Genomic DNA, 20,966 nt, shown 5'->3' on the forward strand with positions numbered 1-20,966 from the left:
AGTAGAATCTCTGTGACTAGAGTTGATGAACTGCAAAGGAAAAAAGACCCTGATGGGAGTTTTGTACAGGCCTCCTAACAGTGGTCAGGATGTGGGGCAGAAAATAAATAAGGAAATAAAACCTTTCTTATATGCCTTTTCTATTACAGTAATTACGGGGGGTGGCTGCACTATGTAGGTGGACTGAGCAAACCAGGTTAGTAGCAGATCTCAAGGAAAGGAATTTGTGGAAAAATACAGCAGGTCAGGCAGCATCCAAGGAGCAGGAGTAGATTGTTGTAGAGCCCAGTAGGGAACGGGCAATTCTAGATTTGGTGATATGTAATGAGGCAGATTTGATTCTCTAAGAAGGCAGCTCAACGTTTCAAGGCAAGGACAATAAATACTGGCCTAGCCAGCAATTCCCATATCCTGTAAATAAATAAGTTAAAAAGCAATTTAGCCAACAGCTGAGGAGTAAAAGTCAGTTTAACATTTAATTATTCTTTTATTCTTTACCCTTTGCTTCAAAGGTACTGTCTGCTCCGATGAGTATTTCCTACTTTTCATGAACTTATGAAAGTTTATCCCACATTTTATCTAACATTTAATTAACATTTTAAGCAACATTTAATATAGTTACAGTGCTTCTCTGATTCTTAATTAATGCACAGTGTGAAACTACATAATATTTCATAGTTGCCCTTTTCCAAATGCTGAAGAATATTTTCAGCCACTTTTCCCCAGTGAGCGCAATCCACAACTACAGCAATCGAGCATATTAATTTGGAATGTAACTGGAATTCAATCTTTCCACTATCCTGTCAGCTGAAAGAGTTGCATTTCTATAGTTCTATAGAAATTCTTATTCTTTTATGTTCTCAGGATTTCATGAAGTGTTTTAGAGTTAATTGCATATTTTTGAAGTGTAGTTATTGTTTTAAAATGAGACATGTAGCAGCCAATTTGAAAACAGCAATAAGATGATAACCAGATTCATTTGAAGTGAGTAATTACTCAGTCAAAATGTAATCCCATATTTTAATTTCGCAAAAGTATACACTGAAGTACTGAGTTCAAATTTAAGTGGTTTTGAGAGAGTAAATAAGGAGATGCTATTTCTAATAGCAGGAGTTAGTAAAAAAAAATACTTTTTAAGGCAATTAATAATTAGTAAAAGGACAAAGGGAAAATGTGAGAGATACCTTTAACTCATTGTGTTGCTGTGATCTGAAATATGCTGAAAGGGTAGTGGATAAAGATTCAACAATAAAAGAGAATTGAACAAGAACTCGAAAGGGGAAAGATGACAATGCTATGGCAAAATGCAATGGAGAGAAAGTAATCAGATAGCTCTTTTGAAAGAGAAGGCACAAATATGATGGGCAGAATGGCATGCCTCTGATGGAATAATGACTCAATTCACAATTTCTCACTTCAGCAACAAATTTTTGCTTAACTTTTTATCTGGCTTGTTTTGGTTGCATATTTAGCATTCTCCCATCTAACTTTGCTTCTTCATTGAATTGGGGACAAGGGGGAATAACATTTAAACTGGAACCTGGGTCATTCTGAGTGATGCCTGGAAACACTGTTTCACACAAAGTTTGATGGACATCTGAAACTTTCTTCTTCAAAAGCCTGTTGACTGTTGCAAAATCAAAGGAAAATTTTTAAATAGATATTTCTATCAGGCAAAAGTGAGGCTTGCAGATGCTGGAGATTAGAATCAAGAGTGTGGTGCTGGAAAAGCACAGCAGGTCAGGCAGCATCCGAGGAGCAGGAAAATCGATGTTTCGAGCAAAAGTCCTTTATCAGGAATGAGGCCGGGAGCCTAGGACATATAGAAATAAATGGGAGGGGGTTGTGGGGTAACAGGTGGGGGAAGGTAGCTGAGAGTGCGATCGGTGGATGGATGTGGGGGTAATGGCGATAGGTCAGAGGGGAGGGGAGAGCAGATAGCTAGGAACAAAGATGGTCAGGTAGGACAAGTCATGAGGACGGTGCTAAGTTGGAAGGTTGGATCTGGGAAACTGGTGAAATCCACATTGATGCCATGGGGTTGGAGGGTCCCAATGTGGAAGATGAGGCATCAGGTCGTTGGGGAGTGGTGACGGAGCTCTGAAGCACTCTGAGAGTAGGCGTCCTGTCTCCCAGTGTAGAGGAGACCACATTGGGTGCAACAGATAAGTCAAGTGTATGAAGGGTTACAGAACCAAACTGGATAGATGGAGTTAAGACATCTATCAGTCATAATCTAATTATGAAACAGGTTTAAAAATCTGAAATGCTCTATTCCTGTTCCTATCTTTTTTTTATCTAGTCTAAGAAGTGTCATTTTGGATGTTCTCTCTTCTACTTACTTTTAATCAGTTTGTGCGGTTATGTGAGACTTGAACCCAGGCCTTCTATCCTAGAGTGGGACACAACCATTACATGGCAAGAGCCCCTGAAAACTCAGGGCACATATTTGGTATTTTTAATAAACCTGTTATGATGTAACACTGGGGCAGGTGGCTCTACATACCTGGATCTTCTACCCCAGAGGCTGTCAGACTACCCCTGTGCCACAGGAACGTTAGGATCACTCATATACCATGATACCAATGTAATACAATGATTAGATATTGGCTCATGTACATGTTATATTCTAATTATACAATTGGTACAAACCAGATGCCAACATCATGACATTGATCAGGTGTCAATACAGTGAAGCCAGTCCCACTGCTAGTATATTCTGTACCAGTAAAACTTTCTTTTGTACTCACTGGCTGGTCAGCATTTTTGCCCATTCCTAACTGCCCTTGAATTGAATGGTTTGCTAGGCCATTTCAGAAGCAGTTGTGAGTCACTTTACTATAGATCTGGAGTCACATGTAGTTGGACCAGGTGACGATGACCGATTTCTTTCTCCGAGGACATTAGTGAGCCAGATGGGTTTTTTTGTGACAATCAACAATGGTTTCATGGTCATCAGTAGATAGTTAATTCCAGTGTTTTGGCATAGTCTAAATTTGACTCTCCAATCTCACAACAAATACTTTCAGGAGAAAATGGTTGAGACAGACATTTCAGGATAAAGATAGTGATGATCACAAACACATTTTAATGGGGGATCTTTAACCCGTTTTCAATTGGGAGCAATTAAAAATCATCTCCACCCCCAGCACCTTCTCCAACTTCCATTGTATGCCTTCCACTCAGTCTTATGCTGACCCGCAACTATAAAGCCATGAGGTCAATGGTGGTCCCATTTGGCACCAGTGAGCGCCTTTTTGATGAATGTGCATTTGGGGATTTGTACCATACTGGGAACTCCAATAGCATTTACCAACTTCAAATAAACCTGAAGAGGAGATGTGTGTTTTGGACCGAGGCAGGTAATCTATGAATTGCTGCTGCCAGGAAGCTGATGAAACCTTATAAGGGTAAACTGAGACAAAGGGCAGAATCTTTAGGGATCTGAGTATGTATGTTCAGGCAAGATTTGTGGCAGAGCTACAATAAGGCTTATCTTATTATTAGGAGCACCTCACTGAATTGTTTATGCTTTTGACAAGAACTGTGGTCAGTTTCTCACTAGACAGTGGTGAATTGCCAATTAAGGGGGAGTATTGCTTGCCAAACACCTTGTCAACAGCACAGCTTGCCTTATTAATATTCTGATTCCTATCTTACCTAAAGAACATTTCAAAAAAAGGTGGAAAAGCAAAGAGATCTGGGGAGGAAATTCCATGGGTCAGGACCTACTAAAGGTATTACCACTGTCGGTAGAGCAATTAAAATCAGGGATCTCAATTTAGAGGAATTTGGAGGTCTTGGAGGGCTCTGGACCGGAAGAGTTCAGGGAAGGAGAAAGGCATAGGGCGATTTGGAAATAAGGAGAATTTGGCTTTGAGATTTTGCGAAATGGGAATCTGATGTAGGTCAATGAGCACAGAGGTGACATACTTGCAGGACCGATCTCTGCACTCTCCCAAAGACCAGCTTGTTGTATATGGGACTGAAAGAGTCTGAATAGGTTACTACTGCTGGAGTAGCAATGCAGGTCTTTAATCCTGCCCCCACCCCCCACCCCATACACGTGGCATCCTCCGCATTCATTTTGCATAAAGCTGGCATAGCTCCATAAAACTCTAACCTCCCACATCCCAAATTAAATCCAAAAAGGAGCTCTTTCTCCCAGGTCCACTATGCGGAGCCAAGTATTGTCCCAAATTTGGGTTCTGCGTATGAAAGTTCAGGCCATAATTCTCCAGTTACATCTGAATAATCTCGCACGATTGAGGGGATTGTCTTTGTCAACAGCTGATTAATGTAAAAGTAGTAAAAGCAGATAGTCTTGGAAACAAAAATCTCTAAAATTACACAAAACTTCAAACTGTAAAGAAAAAAGGACAGGTTCATATTTTTGGTATAGAATCAGCCACTTCTAACACAAGGGTGGAGGGGTTTGCTTTTTAATCAACAACTTGTGGTGCACAGACATTGCAACCCTGGGCAGCCATTGCTCCCAACCTTGAATTCCTCATCATCAATGCCTCCCCTTCTATCTACTACGGGAATTTACCGCTGCTGTACTAACTGCTGTGTACATACCACCACAAGCAAAGGTTGAGGAAGCTCTGGATGTGCTATCCTCCACCACTAACACCCTGGAGACAGAACACCCCGAGGCCCTGTTTATTGTAACTGCCTACTTCAATCAAGCCAATCTAAGGAAAGTGTTGCCCAAGTACCACCAGAACATTACCTGCCCCACCAGGGGCCTGAGCATTTTAGGCCACTGCTACACCACTGTAAAAGATACTACCTCTCCATCCCCCGCCCTCATTTTGGGAACTCCGCCCACAATGCCATGTTTGTTCTCCCGGCTTACAGGCAAAAGCTCAAGCAGGAGACCCCCTCGCGGATACAGGTCCAGTGCTGGTCGGAGGAGGCAGAGGATCAGGTCTGGTGCTGTCTGGAATCGGCTGATTGGGCCATGTTCAAACAGTCCGCAGATACCTTGTATGAGTACGCCAACACCATCACCGACTTCATCAGCAAGTGTTCCCCAACAGGAAATCCTGGATGAATCAGGACAAAGAGAGCCTACTAAAATCCAGGCTTGAGGCCTGCAGATCAGGAGACTCACTCAAATATAAGGAATCCAAGTTTAACCTTCACAGAGCCATTAAGATAGCCAGGGACCAATACCGATTCAAACTAGAGACCCAGACAGACACCCGGCGACTATGACAAGGACTGAATGACATCACATGTTCTAAAAAGACACAGTGCAAGATAGCAGACAATGACACATCTTTCTCGGATCATCTCAATGCCTCCTATGCTCGCTTTGAGCATAATTTCGGCGGAGAGGTAACACCTATTATGACAAGTCCTGACAAACCTATCCCAACACTCACTGCATCATAGGTCAGATCAGTTTTCCTTCATGTGAATCCAAGGAAAGCAATGGGACCAGATGGAGTACACAATGGGCCGTGCACTCAGAGCATGTGCAGATCAACTGGCAGAGGCCTTCTCAGACATCTTCAACCTGCCCCTGCAGCAGACCACAGTCCCTGCCTGTTTCAAGAGGGCCAACATCATCCCTGTGCCTAAGAAGGCTCATGCAGCATTTCTCAATTAGTACAGTCCAGTGGCCCTATCTTTGGTGATCATGAAGTGCTTTGAAAGGCTGGTCATGGCATTAATCAACTCCAGCCTCCCCACTACTCTTGACCCACTCCAATTTGCCTATTAGACCAACAGATCCACATCAGATACCATATTATTTGCCCTTCACTACTCCCTAGAACATCTTGACACCAAGAGTATCTATGTATGAATCCTACTCATTGACTACAGTTCAGCCTTCAACACTATTATTCCCTCAAGACTGATTACTAAACTTAGTGATCTCGAACTAAGCCCCACTCCCTGCAACTGGATAGTCAGTTTCATAACCCAAGGCCACAATCAGTGAAGATTGGGGACAATATTTCATCCTCACTAACACTTAACACTGGAGCCCCTCCGGGGTGCGTACTCCGCCCCCACTGTACTCACTGTATACCCATGACTACGTTGCTAAATACCAGACTAACAGCATTTACAAGTTTGCTGATGACACCACCATAGTTGGTCAAATCTCAGATGGGAGGTGGAAGACCTGGAAAAATGGTGCACTGAGAACAACCTAGCTCTCAATGCTAGTAAAACAAATGAACTCATTATTGACTTTCGGCGGGATGTTACTCACGCCCCCCTACACATTAACAGCACAGAGGTGGAACGAGCGGAAAGTATCAAGCTCCTGGGAGTGGTCATCCACAACAAGCTCTCTTGGATTCTTCATGTGGACGTACTGGTTACAAAGGCCCAACAACGTCTCTTCTTCCTCAGGCAGCTGAGAAAATTTGGTATGACAGTGAATACCCTTGTCAACTTTTATAGGTGCACCATCGAGAGCATTCTGTCTGGATGTATCACTACCTGGTATGGCAACTGTACCATTCAAGATCGGAGATGGTTACAGAGAGTGGTGAACTCAGCCCAGACAATCACAAGGACCAACCTCCCACCTATAAAATCCATCTACCAGGCCCACTGTCAAGGAAAGGCCGCCAGCATATTTAAAGATCCATCCCACCCAGGCAATGTTTTTCTCCAACCTCTACCATCTGGGAGAAGGTACAGAAGCCTGAACACACACACCAGCCAGTTTTGTAACAGTTTCTACCTTATTGTTATTTGAATACTGAATGGACTCACAAATTCTTAACATTCGCCAATAAATGTGTTTTTGTTTTTGCTGCTGCTTACCTATTATTTACTTAGTTATGCTATTTAACTATGTGATCTGCCTGTATTGCTCGCAAGACAAAGCTTTTCACTGTGCCTCGGTACACATGACAATAAATTCAATTCGATTCAAGTAAATTCAAGCTTTACCCCGAAACATTAGCCACTTTTCACTCTTTCAAATTCTGACAGATTGCTGTATGTTTCAGACACTGGCTGCTTTTAGGATAGATGAAATTGAAAGGATTCCAGTTTTCTGTGCTGTTTATTAACATAGGGTTTACTGTGTCAGCTGTAACTCAGTGGGTGATGATCTCACCTCTGAGTCAGAAGGTCATGGGATCAAGAAACCTGAGCACAAATTTTAGATTGACACTCAAGTGCTGCGCTGAGAGAGTGCTGTATTGGTGAAGGTGACAAGATTTTTTTTAAACTACCCCATCTGCTCTCTCAGCTGAATGTAAACTATCTGCCATCTTGAAGAACAGCAGAGGAATTGCCCTGGTGTCATGGTCAGAACGTCTACTTCAACTAGCATCACTACAAAAAAATGGTCTGATCAACCTGTCACTACCATTTATAAGAGTTTCTGTACCATTAATCACTGTGACTCTGATATTACGAAGCGAACAGCATTTTAGAAGTGCTTTGTTGGTGGTAAAGCACTTTGAGTCACCTTGAATTGTTTTTTTGAATTTTGTTTGGAGTCAATCTTGTTTAAATAGTTTCTTCTGTGCCTTTTAAATTTCCTTCTCTGTGTTAAAATTTTCTGTGCACCATGTTTGGCCTATTAATTTAAAGGGAGATGAATGTTATGACTTTTTTTGGCTAAGTGTGAGTTGTGTAAGATTTTTTGGGTGTCTTTCATCATGAGACCTACTGGGGCAGCACAGTGGCTCAGTGATTAGCACTGCTGCCTCACTGCGCGAGGGACCCGGGTTCGATTCCAGCATTGGGCAGCTGTCTGTGTGGACTTTGCACATTCTCCCTGTGTCTGCGTGGGTTTCCTCCCACAGTCCAAAGGTATGCAGGTTAGTGAATTGGCCATGCTAAATTGCCCATAGTGTTCAGTGATATATAGTTTAGATGCATTAGTCAGGGATAAATATGGGATAAAAGGGTAGAGGAATAGGTCTGTGTGGGTTACTCTTTGGAGTGTCAATGTGGACTTAAGGGGCTGAAGGGCCTGTTTCCACACTGTAGGGATTCTATGGGCTTGCTAGCCAAATCTTACCAAGCTTTGCCTCTTTAATCATCTACTTCACGCACTGTCTGGTACAACTTACCCCTGATGGGATATCCCAGAATTGACTGGCATCCCTGGGGAGGAGCCATCTTTAAAGGGCCATTGTGCACCAGATGAGCACTGTCAGCTGCCTTAATAGTTCCTGATACTTGCCCCAGACATGACTGAATGCCATTTTGTGGACTTGTTCCTGGTGTTCAAGCTGGGTGGGGTGGTGCACAAGCGGGACAACGCTTTCCCCCAGGACTGGCAGTCAGTTCATCCCGCGGCACTAGTTCTGCTTACCAAAAGCATTCCGCACCCAGCTCCAAGCCAACAAGTTGGCCTACTTATCCATATAAAGTTTGAGAATCGGTTGAGATCTGACACCAGACCATGCCAACCTTGTCTGAGTTTGCCAGTCAGATCAGTCCAATCCCAGTCGTCTGGAGGAATGCACAGCACTGTCAGAAGAAGATCAATGTCCTTATCCCCTTTGCCAGAGTAGGTGCCACCATTCCCCCCTGACATCACTCATCTCCTACTGTACCCACAGTCCACCAAGGCTCATGCTCTACCATTCTCACTATTGCCGAACAACATCTTCCTTCACGCATTCCCACCACCCCAATTCCGACAGCACTAACCATGCATGCCCTCTGTGGTATCTACTCACTTGCCAGGGAGACCTTCCCAGCTGCACTAACAACTTCTGCAACACCCTCTTTCACTTCCCAGCATACCTGCCTGTTTCTCATTCTAGAGGAAAGCACCTTCAGTTGGACAGAGAGTCAAGACGGGTGGTGGGGTGCCTGATATTTGGCTCCTCACCCCTTGTGTCAAGAACATTCTGACTCTAACTGTCCAAGCAGCTGACTGACAATGTCCAAGCCCCTGGACTGATATCGGAGACTACCCTTCACCTCCTGTATTGAGATCCCTGACTGAGCTTAGCTTATCTGAGGCCTTTTGACATCCATGACAAGTTTCTTGGCTTTTGTGTCTGTACTAAACTGTACAGCAACTCAGCAGGACTGTGTGCCTGGTATTTCTGGCTGAGGGGGCATAGCACAAAACTTATAGGACTAGTCAATATAAGATAGAATTGCTATAAGTATCCACGTGGGCTGTGTGCTCTCTGACAGCACATAAACACATCTGGATGCAGCCTGGTCCAGTCCATGAGTCACATCTGTATCCCTGAGCACACAATGTCCTTTCAGCAGCATTACAGTGATAGTAACTGTGCAGCCCTGAAGCGCAGAACCACACTGTAGGTGGATCAGAGGTGTGCCATGAGGGTTCTCAGAGGCTGGGACATGTCAGAGCTGAAATTATCAGATACTTGCTCTGATTTCCATGTCAAGAATTCTCACTGTCCACTTGTCTGGTGAGTTTGGGAAGACAAGATGCTGAATATTATTTCAGTGAGTTGCAGCATTAATGAGGTGAGTAACAAGCCCTTTCATTGGCAATTGGCCACTAGCTCATGAGAAATCACCTCACCACTTGGCAAAAGTATCAAAGAAGCAGTGGATATTCCTAACATTAAGATTTTCCTGATATTGAGATAAGCATCGCTGGACTTCTTGTCTGGATCTGCCACAAATTTTGGCACAGCCTGTGTCACTCAGACTCCGATAAGATTCTACAACAGGTATCGGTTTGCTTGAATGGCTGGTTAACAATGCAATGTAACACCAAAAGTGTGGGTTCAATTCCTGCACCCATTGCGGTTACTATGAAGTACTCTCCTTCTCAGTGTCTTCCTTTGTCTGAGGCATATTGACCCTCATATTGAACCACCACCAGTCGCTTTTCTCTAAGGGGAAAGTAGCCCTATGTTTGCTAAGACTATGTTGACTTTATCTTCTACTCAGGTCTTCACATGGTCCACAAAAATGTTTTGCCTCTTCTTCAGTTCTGACAAGGCTGTTGCTTGTACTATTTCCCACTCCATGTGATCTAACCATCTGATTGCCCCATTGACAAAATAGGTCCTCTTCTGCCACAATTATGACTAATTCCCGAAAAATCAAAATTCTCTGAACTGATTTGTTTTCCTTTTCATATCAGAAGAAAAAACAGTCTGAGTTACTTCAGTCTGTCTCCATAACCCACTAAGTACAGAACACTGTAGACACATGGCACAGAGTCCCAACGATTTACAACACCTCAGTCCCACTCCAAATATTCAAGCATGTAACCCAGTCTTTTGCTCTCAACACAGCACTGAGGCAATGCTGACATTTCAGACAGCTATCTTTCTGTTTCTGTTTTAGTCATGTCACAGATAATATGTGTATTCTGGCAATATTTATATGAACAGCTCTGGCCCGTTGAAATGGTACTCCTTATAAAGAAGACCTTTAATGAAAATAATCTAAAGATGAAACTTGAAGATCTCCAATTGATGGGTTGTGATGATTTCCTTTGGCAACTTGTTCCATTGTGAGTTTGTCCTTGGGAAGAAAGACTGCTGATGCATTTTCTTGGAAATAAATGGTCTTTAAGTCTGTGTACATGACTACCCTGTGTTTGTCATTACCAGAGGGCAGCAGCTACTTGTTTCACCACTCTATTCCATATGTTATACAACATGATCAATCTAATATTTTTCCCTCCATTGCTGCGTTGATTCCAATTTCAAATCGTGGTCAGGATGTGACACCCTGTGTATTTCCCATATTGATGCATGCAGAATCAGTACATTCTTAAAGTGTTCCAATCCTGTTTGTATCTTTTGCTGTGTAAGGATTTCACATAAGACTTGCAATGGATGGGCAAAAGTTTGGTAAGCTATGTCTTTTATATATTTGCTGCAATGTCAAAGATTCCTCCTCAGACATCCAAAAACACAAGTTGTTTTGGTTGTATCAGATCACTGTGGAAAGCTCCTCCAAGAATTGTCGAATATCTGCATTTTGAGAGAGTTTGATTACAGAACTTAAAATGTATCTGTTGCTGTATTTTTTTCTTGTTGGGGTTGTGTATGACAGTATTTGAGACATTGAATGGCATTTTCCATTGGTCTTACCATTTTTGCAATTCCAGAAAATCAGCTTGCAGAGATTTGATGTGATCTTGAGTTTTTCCTGATTCATAAACTAATATCTGCATCATCAATACAGTCACCTGCAAATAGCTGCACCCTGTTTATTGAGTTTTGAAAAGGGCATTTATATAGTTGAAGAACTGTAAAGGTTCCAACACTAATCCCTGGGGCACTCTGGAGAGGACATAGAATCATAGAGTCATGGAGATCTACATCATGGAAACAGACCATTCGGTCCAACACGTCTATGCTGACAGATATCCCAACCCAATCTAGTCCCACCTGCCAGCACCCAGCCCATATCCCTCCAAACCCTTCCTATTCATATACCCATCCAAATGCCTCTTAAATGTTGCAATTGTACCAGCCTCCACCACTTCCTCTGGCAGCTCATTCCAAACACGTACCACCATCTGCGTGAAAAAGTTGTCCCTTAGGTCTCTTTTATATCTTTCCCCTCTCACCCTAAACCTGTGCCCTCTAGTTCTGGACTCCCCAACCCCTGGGAAAAGACTTTGCCTATTTACCCTATCCATGCCCCTCATAATTTTGTAAACATCTATAAGGTCACCCCTCAGCCTCCGACAGTGCAGGGAAAACAGTCCCTGCCTGTTCAGCCTCTCCCTATAGCTCAAATCCTCCAACCCTGGCAACATCCTTGTAAATCTTTTCTGAACCCTTTCAAGTTTCACAACATCTTTCTGGTAGGAAGTAGACCAGAATTCTGACATTATTTATTGCAATATTCCAACAGTGGCCTAACCAATGTCCTGTACAGCTGCAACATGACCTCCCAACTCCTGTACTCAATACTCTGACCAATAAAGGAAAGCATACCAAACGCCTTTTTCACTATCTTATCTACCTGCGACTCCACTTTTAAGGAGCTATGAACCTGCACTTCAAGGTCTCTTTGTTCAGCACCCCTCCCTAGAACCTTACCATTAAGTGTATAAGTCCTGCTCAGATTTGCTTTCCTAAATTGCAGTACCTTGCATTTATTTGAATTAAACTCCATCTGCTACTTCTCAGCCCATTGGCCCATCTGGTCAAGATCCTGTTGTAATCTGAGGTAACCCTCTTCGTTGTCCACTACACCTCCAATTTTGGTGTCATCTGCAAACTTACTAACTGTACCTCTTACGTTCGCATCCAAATCATTTATGTAAATGACAAAAAGTAGAGGGCCTGGCACCGATCCTGAATGATTCCTCAATGCATGTACCTATGGGTAAGCAGGTGCCAGCTCCAATTTAACAGTGTCCCCTCGATTCCATTATAGTGAAGTTTGGACAAGAGCTTTCCATGAAGAGCTCTGTCAAATATTTTTCCAGAAATCTGGTATTTCCACAAAAGTAGTTCCATTTCTTTCAAGTCTCAATGCTAGGTCATCAACAGTCTGTAAAAGCTGTGTTTCAATGCATCTTTTAGCCTGAAAAATCATGCAATCTACCAGTGCACAGAGTGCTTCTTGACATGAGAATGAATAATCTGTTCAAACAATTTGCAAATGACGCTGGTGAGAGATACCAATGTGTAGCTTTCCAGCTGAATTTTATCTCTTTTTCCAAACATGCCACAACAGTTGGCTTCTCTCCATTGATCTAATCGGAAGTTACTGTTTATTGACTCTTGAAAGACACAGGCCATTTTTGGAGCTAGTTCATCAGCTGTTAAAATTCAGGGTAGGGGTGGGGGGAATGAAATTCTAACCGAATACCCAATCTATCCTCTCAGTTGGATACAAAAGATTCCATGGCACTGTTTTGACAAGAGCTAGGAAATACTCCTTGTTATCTAGCTTAATATTTACCCCTTAGCCAACATCACTAACAAATAGGTTACTAATCAATTTCACTGCTATTGTGAGGGCATGCTGTATGCAAATTGTTTGCTGCAATTTTTATTTTACAATAGGGACGACAGTACTTAATTACCTACTTTGCAGCATCCTGGGTTCATTCTATATAAATACAAGTTTATTTTTCTTTCTTCATAGGTGTTTCTGCCATATGACAGCAAATTTGAGAATGAGATTTTTTATTTTCACAATTCATTCTGTCTTTCTATGATGTGGAGTGCAGAAATAAGGTGCCTCCCACAACTTGCAGAGGAGCTTAAAATGACATGTTCCATGATCAGGCACTTAGAATCATAGAATCCTTACAGTCTGGAAGCAGGCTATTCAGCCCATCAAGTCACACCAGCCCTCCAAACAGCATCCCACCCAGACCCACCACCACCCCCCCCCCCCATCCCTGTAACCCTGCATTCCCCATCGCTAATCCACATCCTTGGACACTATGGGGCAATTTTGCATGGTCAATCCACCTAACCTGCACATCTTTGGACTGTGGAAGGAAACCAGAGCACCTGGGGGAAACCCACACAAACACAGGGAGAATGTGCAGACACCACACAATCGCTCAAGGATGTAATCAAATTGGGTTCCTTGGTGCTGTGAGACAACAGGGCTAAGTATTAAGCCTAATGCAGACTTATGAGTTCAAATACTCTTTCAGCCACCCCTTTTCTTCCACTAATGGGACAGTGGATACTTTTTTATGCATCATCCTTACCCAGTGCTGACTTGGTTTAATGCTATCTACTCTCTTAGAAAGAGAGCCCAGCGAGTCGAGTATAAATCAAAGTCTTGAATCTTTTCATTCATTATTCATGTTTCTATGTACCAGGTCTTTGAGATGTGCAAGAGGGTTTTGCATCCAAGCAATATTATAAAATTATTTTTCATATGATTCCTCCATTTGGGGCCAGCATGGGGTGTCAGTGGTTAACACTGCTGCCAAACAGCGCCAGGGACCTAGGTTCGATTCCAGCCTTGGTTGACTGTGTGGAGTTTGTACGTTCTCCTGGTGTCTGCGTGGGTTTCCTCCAGGTGCTCCAGTTTCCTCCCACATCCCAATGATGTGCATTAGGTGAATTGGCCAAGCTAAATTGCCCATCGTGTTCAGGGCTGTGTAGTTCAGGTGCATTAATCAGGCATAAATGAAGGGGAGTAGGGTCAGGGAATGGGTCTGGATGGGATACTCTTCTGAGGGTCGGTGTGGACCTGTTGGGCCAAATGGCCTGGTTCTACACTGTAGGGATTCTATGATTCTATGCTATCAAAGATTTTTAAAGATTATTTCAATAGCTATTTGACCAATAAATGTTAAACCATAATCATGAAATGAGCTCTCATTTCCTGCATTATAATGGTGACCTCACTGCAAAAGTATGTTATTGTCTATAGATTGCTTTGGGACATCCTGAGGTTGTGCAAGATATTATATACATGCAAATCTGTCTTTTCTCTTTTTCTTCTTTACTGAAATATGCAAAAAGTTGTTTCTATTATCAAAGCTCAGTCTGCATTCAGTGCTGCCCTACTTAACCCAATCCCTAGTGACTTCCTGTTACTCAAGTTACACTTCCAATCCTGACATTTCTGTTTGTGTCTACAGCAGCTACCAGATGATCAAACTATTGTGGAATACTTTTACCACTAGATTTGAATCGGTGGGGGGTAGGCGTGCAGGAAGGTGGGGAATGTGGCTTGGAGTAGAATATGAAATGCTTGGACTCCCCAGGAACCAAAGGCTAAGGAGCCAGGGTCTTGTTTTGCATGTTCCAACTTTTGCAAATAGCTGACAGAAAGAGTGCTTCACCCTCAGAGGTGGTATGTCCCACAGATGAGATGCCATCAAGATGTGAGACATAAATCCAGCCCCTGAAGTAATTGATGCTCCAATTCCTCAAGCCTGCTAAGTGTTGGAGTTGGAAGTGGGGTGGATGGGAGAGGAACACATTCACAGAAGTCATGAATCTCCTTGGCCATTTTAACCCTTTCTCTTCACTAAAGTTTCAACTGATCCTCTTTGATGTAGACTCTCATCCACTGCAAAAACTCATTTCACTCATTAAAAACATGCAGTTTGGCATGGCCCTAAATGCTCAAAGAACACATTGATGGTGAGATGCTTCACCCATGACCAGTGAGTATTGGGAAGTCATAAGCACACTTCTTGCATCTGTCCGACCCACAAAGATGTTAATCAAGGTGTCTTAGCACTGACATGTCCTTTGAAATTGCACCCATTTCATTTCACTAAGTCCTATTCCCATAGACACTTAAATCCACCTGAAATCCCATGTTCTTACAAACATGGTCACCGCCATTTGCCTTTTTAATAAATGTAGACATTCCTGTGTATTCGGTTCACCATCTGCTCCAATATTCCCAGCAATTATTCATTCAATATGAGAATTGTGCCAGGCATTATTATATGTCAACCATTTCTTTTCCGTCTCATCAAATACAATGCACTATGAAGTCCCAGCTTCATCTAAGACTTGAATATTATTTCCAAAATTGGGCAGATTCTCCTGCCACCTCCATCAAACGTCTAGGCAAGATACAAAAACAAATTCTGGCAGCAGATCGGTGACGTTTCCATCACATTGGTCCATCAACTTCTCCCTCAATTCACTCAAATTTTCTTTCTCTGCCTCAGTCTCCCATCTCTATTTCTCTCCTCTATTCTTACCTCCTTGTTTTCTCCTTTCCTCCCATTCATCCCTGTCTTTCTTGCCATCTCTTTCTCGCCCTCCTTTTTCTTTTATCTTTTGCTTTCTCTCCCTTTCTTTCTTTCCTAAACTTATTCACTTGTTCTTTCTCTCACCTTCCTTTCCACCTAGAGACATACTGATGTACAGCATGGAAAAAGACCCTTCAGTCCAACCTGTCCATGCTGACCAGTTATCCTAAAATAACCTAGTCCCATCAGCACATGGCCCAAATCCCTCTAAACACTTCGTATTCACATACGCATCCTGTATGAATCCTAGAAAAGTTTTTTTCTAGGATCAGAGGATATAGACTTGGCTGGCTTACTCAGTATTTATTGTCTGTCTCTAAATGTCCTTGAAAGGTGATTGAGAGCTGCAGTCCTGTGGTGTAGGTACACCCACAGACCTGTTAGGAAGGACTGGAGAGAGAGTTCTAGGACTTTGTCTGTGTAACAGTGAAGTAATAGTGATATATATCCAAGTAGAATGATGTGTAGTTCGAAGTTAAAGAGTAGGTGGTGTTATTCCCATGTATTGCTGCTTTTGTCCTTCTAGATGCTAGTGACTGGGTTTGGAAGGTGCTATCTAAGGAGGATGCGTGAATTTCTGCAGTGCATCTTGTAGCTAGTACACACTGCTACACTGCTTGTGATTAACACCCCATCAGTCTACTCTCAATCATCAGCAAAGTGATAGAATGTGTCGTCAATAGTGCTATCAAGCAGCACTTACTCAACAATGATCTTTTCACTGATGTTCAGTTTGAGTCAGGCTCATTGGCTGCTAACGTCATTATAGTTGGGCCTAAACAGGGACAAAAGAGCTGAACTCAAGAGGTTAACTGTCCCTGAAATTAAAATTGCATTCAGTAGAGTCTGCTAGGAAGGAATGCTAACAAAACCGGATTCAGTGAGAATCAAGGGGGAAACTCACTGTAGTTGGAATCCTATCTGGCTTAAAGGAAAGAGGTTGTAGCTATTGGAGACAAATTATTTTAAGCACAGAACACCTCTGCAGGTGTACTCAGGGTAGTGTGTTAGGCCCAACCATCTTTGGCTACTTCATCAATGACCTTCCCTTCAGCATAAAGGAAGAGTTGGAATATTTGTTGATAATTGCACAACATTTGGTGCTATTTGTGACTCCTGAGATATTGTCTATGTCAATATAGAGCAAGACCTGGACAACGTTCAAGTTTGGGTTGATATGTGACAAGTAACATTCACTGTACAAGGGTATCAGGTAATGATCATCACTATAAATAAAGAATGTAATCATGACCTCTTGACATTCAGTGACATTATCAACACTGAATCCTCCCTTATTAACATCCTGAGAGTTGGGCTGAAGGGCCTGTTTCCACGCTGTAGAGAATCTAATCTGAAACCAAACTGGACAAGCCATATAACTACTGTGGCTCCATAAACATGTCAGAGTCATGGAGGTTTGTGATGAATGACTCACCTCCTGATCAAAGACCTATCCACCATCTATAAAGCAGAAGTAAAGAGTGTGATGAAATACTGTGCATTTGTCCTAATGAGTGCAAGACTGGCAACCTTTAAAAATCTCAATACTATCCAGGATAAGCAGCCGACTTGATTGGTAGCCCATGTAGCATCATGAAAGTTCACTCCCTGCACCACTGACACACAGTGGTAGCAGTGTGCATCAGCTACAAAATACCATAAATTCTTCAACAGCACTTTTCGGGCTCACAATCTCTACCACCTAGAAGAACAAGGGCAGCAGATATATGGGAACACCTGCAATAGCAGCATCTGCATTTTCTTTTCCAAGCCACTCACCTCCCTTGACTTGAATGAATAATAAAAAAGTTTGTGACAGGTAGGTCATTTATAGTTGTGCTGAGACCATATTCATGATCCATATATTCTTTCTAATTCTACACCAGTCTAATTATATGACATCTTTGCTTTCATATCATGTAGCCTGTTTGTAGGTTTGCATACTATTATCACCTTGACCTAAATAAATTCAATTTATTTTATTAACATAATCTGTATTCCATCAAAATAGGTAATGAAAAAATATCAAACCAGATGTTCCACATAATTAGATTGATTTAGGTAAGATGCAATCATGAGAGTATAAGTGAATAGAGTTGATTTGCTAAACAGGGCAGAGGTGTTGAAATGACTGAGTTATGAGAATCTTTCGCAGCTTCTTTGCTCAAAGATTAGTCAATAATAGCATTACATTCATGTGCTTTCACAGATTAGCCAGGAATGAGTAAATCTTATACACATTGGAATTCTGAAATCTGTGACCTACTCAATGCCAGCTTGGAAATAAATTGTCATTCCTTCTTTGTTGCTGGGTGAAAATTCTGGAACATTCTCCCTGTCAGCACTGTATTGCAGGTGCTTGAGACCGTGACTTAGCAACACCTTGTCCTGTGCAATTACAAATAGGCAGGAATTGCTAGCCCTACCAGCAGTGTTAAATCAAAAATGAATGAACAACTTTTATTTGTAGAAATCTATTAAGTTGAATTGTCAATCTCACTATTTACTTTCCTAAATATGTTTCTTACTTCAGTGCCATCTATGAAGGAAACTGTTGAGATAAATTGCATGTATGTAAGCCATCCTAAATGGCTAGTATCTTGTTTTTAAAAGATGTTAATGAAAGAATTTGTAATTCTACCGTATCCTTCATATTCCCAATAGCATTTTGAGCTGATGTTTTTCCTTGACTTTACTATTGCAAGCTAGGGTTAAACCTAACCCTCTCATTCCACCACCCCATCCCCAAATATATTCAAAACTCTGTTTCCCATATTCTAACTCACACCAAGTCCTGTCCACTTCCCCTATGCTCACTGCATTGGCCTTCAGCCAAGTTTAAAATTCACACTCTTGTTTCTAAATTCCTCTACGCCTCAAGCCTTTCTATGTCTCTAATGACCTCCGGCATCTTAACCCACTAATTCTGCTGAAAGGTTTGAATTCTGGCCTCTTGAGTATTCCTGACTTTCATCACACTACTATTAAGACCCATGCATTCAGCTGTCCATGTTCTAAACTCTGGAATTTCCTGTCTCTCTACCTTGTCTTCCCACTTATAGAAGTTTCTTACAAAACCTTTCCTTGAACTAAGTATGGGTCACTTAACTTAGTGTATGCTTATGGTGGCTCAGTGTAATATATGATGCTTATGGGAAATACCTTCAGATATTTTCTAATGATAATGGTGATATATAACTATGTTATTGCTAATATGAAATTTGTTTTGCTGTAATGAAAGGAAATGCAACAGCTAATTTGTGCAAAACAAGGTTGCACAAACTATGTTGAGCCAAAGGCCCAAGTAATCATTTTTTGTTGCTGGAGGGATAAATGCAGCTAGGGGATCTGGTCTTCTTGGAAATAGTGTTTTCATACCCAGTGAGAGGACAGATGGGGTGTCTAGGTGAAAGTGAGGACTGCAGATGCTGGAAATCAGAGTCAAGAGTGTGGTGCTGGAAAAGCACAGCAGGTCAGGCAGCATTAGCGGAGCAGGGAAATCAATGTTTCAGGCAAAAGCCCTTCATTAGGAATGGGGTTAATGTCAAGTTAATGTCTTATCTGAGAGGCAGAACCTAACTCCACCTTGAACAGTGATGCAACATGAATAATAGTAAATCTAAGCTAGTTTCACCCACCACCTGCTTTTCTTGACTGTAACTGGCAGGAAATGTTTGTCCTTTGCAATAAAATATTATTCTAATTTCAGTGTTTATTGGGAAGCATGAGTAAATACTGTAATTAGTCAAATTGCAGCTGGATGTTTGTAACTTCCTACTACTTTCTGTCAGTAGCTAAAATGCTATCAATATTATATGAAATAAAAGATAACAATGTAATGCATAATGGACCAAGAATGCTTGTGAATTTCCTGAATCAAAGATAAAATTCAAATTGCTCGAAATATGGCTAATTGGAGTGAAATAACATCAGTTGTCACAGCATCATTTCCAAATAACTCAAATGAGGTGAAATTGTTTCCTTCAGAGCTTCTGGGTAGATAATTGCATGAATTAGATTGAGTGTCTCAATTCTCTACTTGCCAAATCATAGCTCATTGCTTCCACTGAAATGTGATTGATGAGATTTATGTGGCCCATTTATATAGCCTTCTGTCAATAATTACATAAAGACCAATGAAAATGCATGTAAATACATGAAGATGCGATTTCCAAGATCAGATAGGGATGTGTGATGACTCTTTTATGAAGCTGAAATTGAACACTTCATATAATTTGAGGGAAGGAGTTGAATGTGCTCTCTAATTATCCATTAAATGCAATTAAGCTCTGTACTATTTTGTTTTTAATACTTTAGGAAAATGTCGATCTTGGAGACTTGATGTTTTCACTGTGCTATCTCCCCACTGCTGGCCGGCTTACTGTCACTGTCATCAAGGCTCGTAATCTTAAAGCCATGGATATAACGGGAGCTTCAGGTGAGAAGATAACCCTCAGAAAACACTGAATGCAGAATTTTTATCTATTTAGTCACGGGATATGGGTGTTGTTGACTGGGCCAGTAGTTATTGCTCACCTCTAATTGGCCTTGAAAAGGTGGTGATGAGCTACCTTCTTGAATCACTGCAGTCCATTTACTGTAGGTAGAGCTGCAATTCTGGAGAGAGTTCCAGGATTTTTACCTAGTGACACTGAGGGAACAGCAACATATTTCCAAGTCAGGCTAGTGAGTAGCTTGGAAGGGAATTTGCAGGTGGAAGTGTTCCCAATCACATATGCTCTTGTTCTAATAACTGGTAAAATATTGAATTGACCCAAGGCAATTCAAGGACAATTATAAACTAATATGTTATGGGTGGCATGGTGGCTCAGAGGTTAGCACTGCTGCTCCGCAGCACCAGGGATCTGGGTTCGATTCCAGCCTCAGACAACTGTCTATGTAAATTGTGCACATTCTCCCAGTGTCTGTGTGGACTTCCACCAGGTGCTCTAGTTTCCTCCCACAGTCCAAAGATATGCAGGTTAAATGAATTGGCTGTGCTAAATTGCCCATAGTGTTCAGGGGTGTATAGGTGAGATGCATTAGTCAGGGGTAAATATAGGATGGGGGAGTGGGTTTAGGTGGGTTACTCTTTGGAGGGTCAGTGTGGACTTGTTGGGCAAAGGGCCTGTTTCCACACTGTAGGGATTCTATGATTCTGTTATAGCAAGACAAACAAGGCAATGTTAAGGTAATAAAATATATATATTTTTAAGGATTCAGAGACAGAAGTGGAGAGCTTTATGGAGAGAATTTCAGCACTTAGGATCCAGGTACCAATGGTGGGTCAATTAAAATTGGGGATGCTGAGGAG

The 20,966-nt window shown here is 41.9% G+C and overlaps 1 protein-coding gene across 2 annotated transcripts in view; it reads left to right on the forward strand.

The window, feature by feature from the left end:
- syt9b (synaptotagmin IXb) overlaps nt 1-20,966 on the forward strand; it is a 104,656-nt gene that overhangs the window by 56,040 nt on the left and 27,650 nt on the right. For both annotated transcript variants that reach the window (XM_043705607.1, XM_043705606.1), the window contains exon 4: nt 19,970-20,090. In XM_043705607.1, the coding sequence (XP_043561542.1) occupies nt 19,970-20,090 (121 nt within the window). The remainder of the gene's footprint in view (nt 1-19,969; nt 20,091-20,966) is intronic.

This window comes from Chiloscyllium plagiosum, chromosome 16 (assembly GCF_004010195.1).
Source record: "Chiloscyllium plagiosum isolate BGI_BamShark_2017 chromosome 16, ASM401019v2, whole genome shotgun sequence".
Taxonomy (NCBI): Eukaryota; Metazoa; Chordata; class Chondrichthyes; order Orectolobiformes; family Hemiscylliidae; genus Chiloscyllium; species Chiloscyllium plagiosum.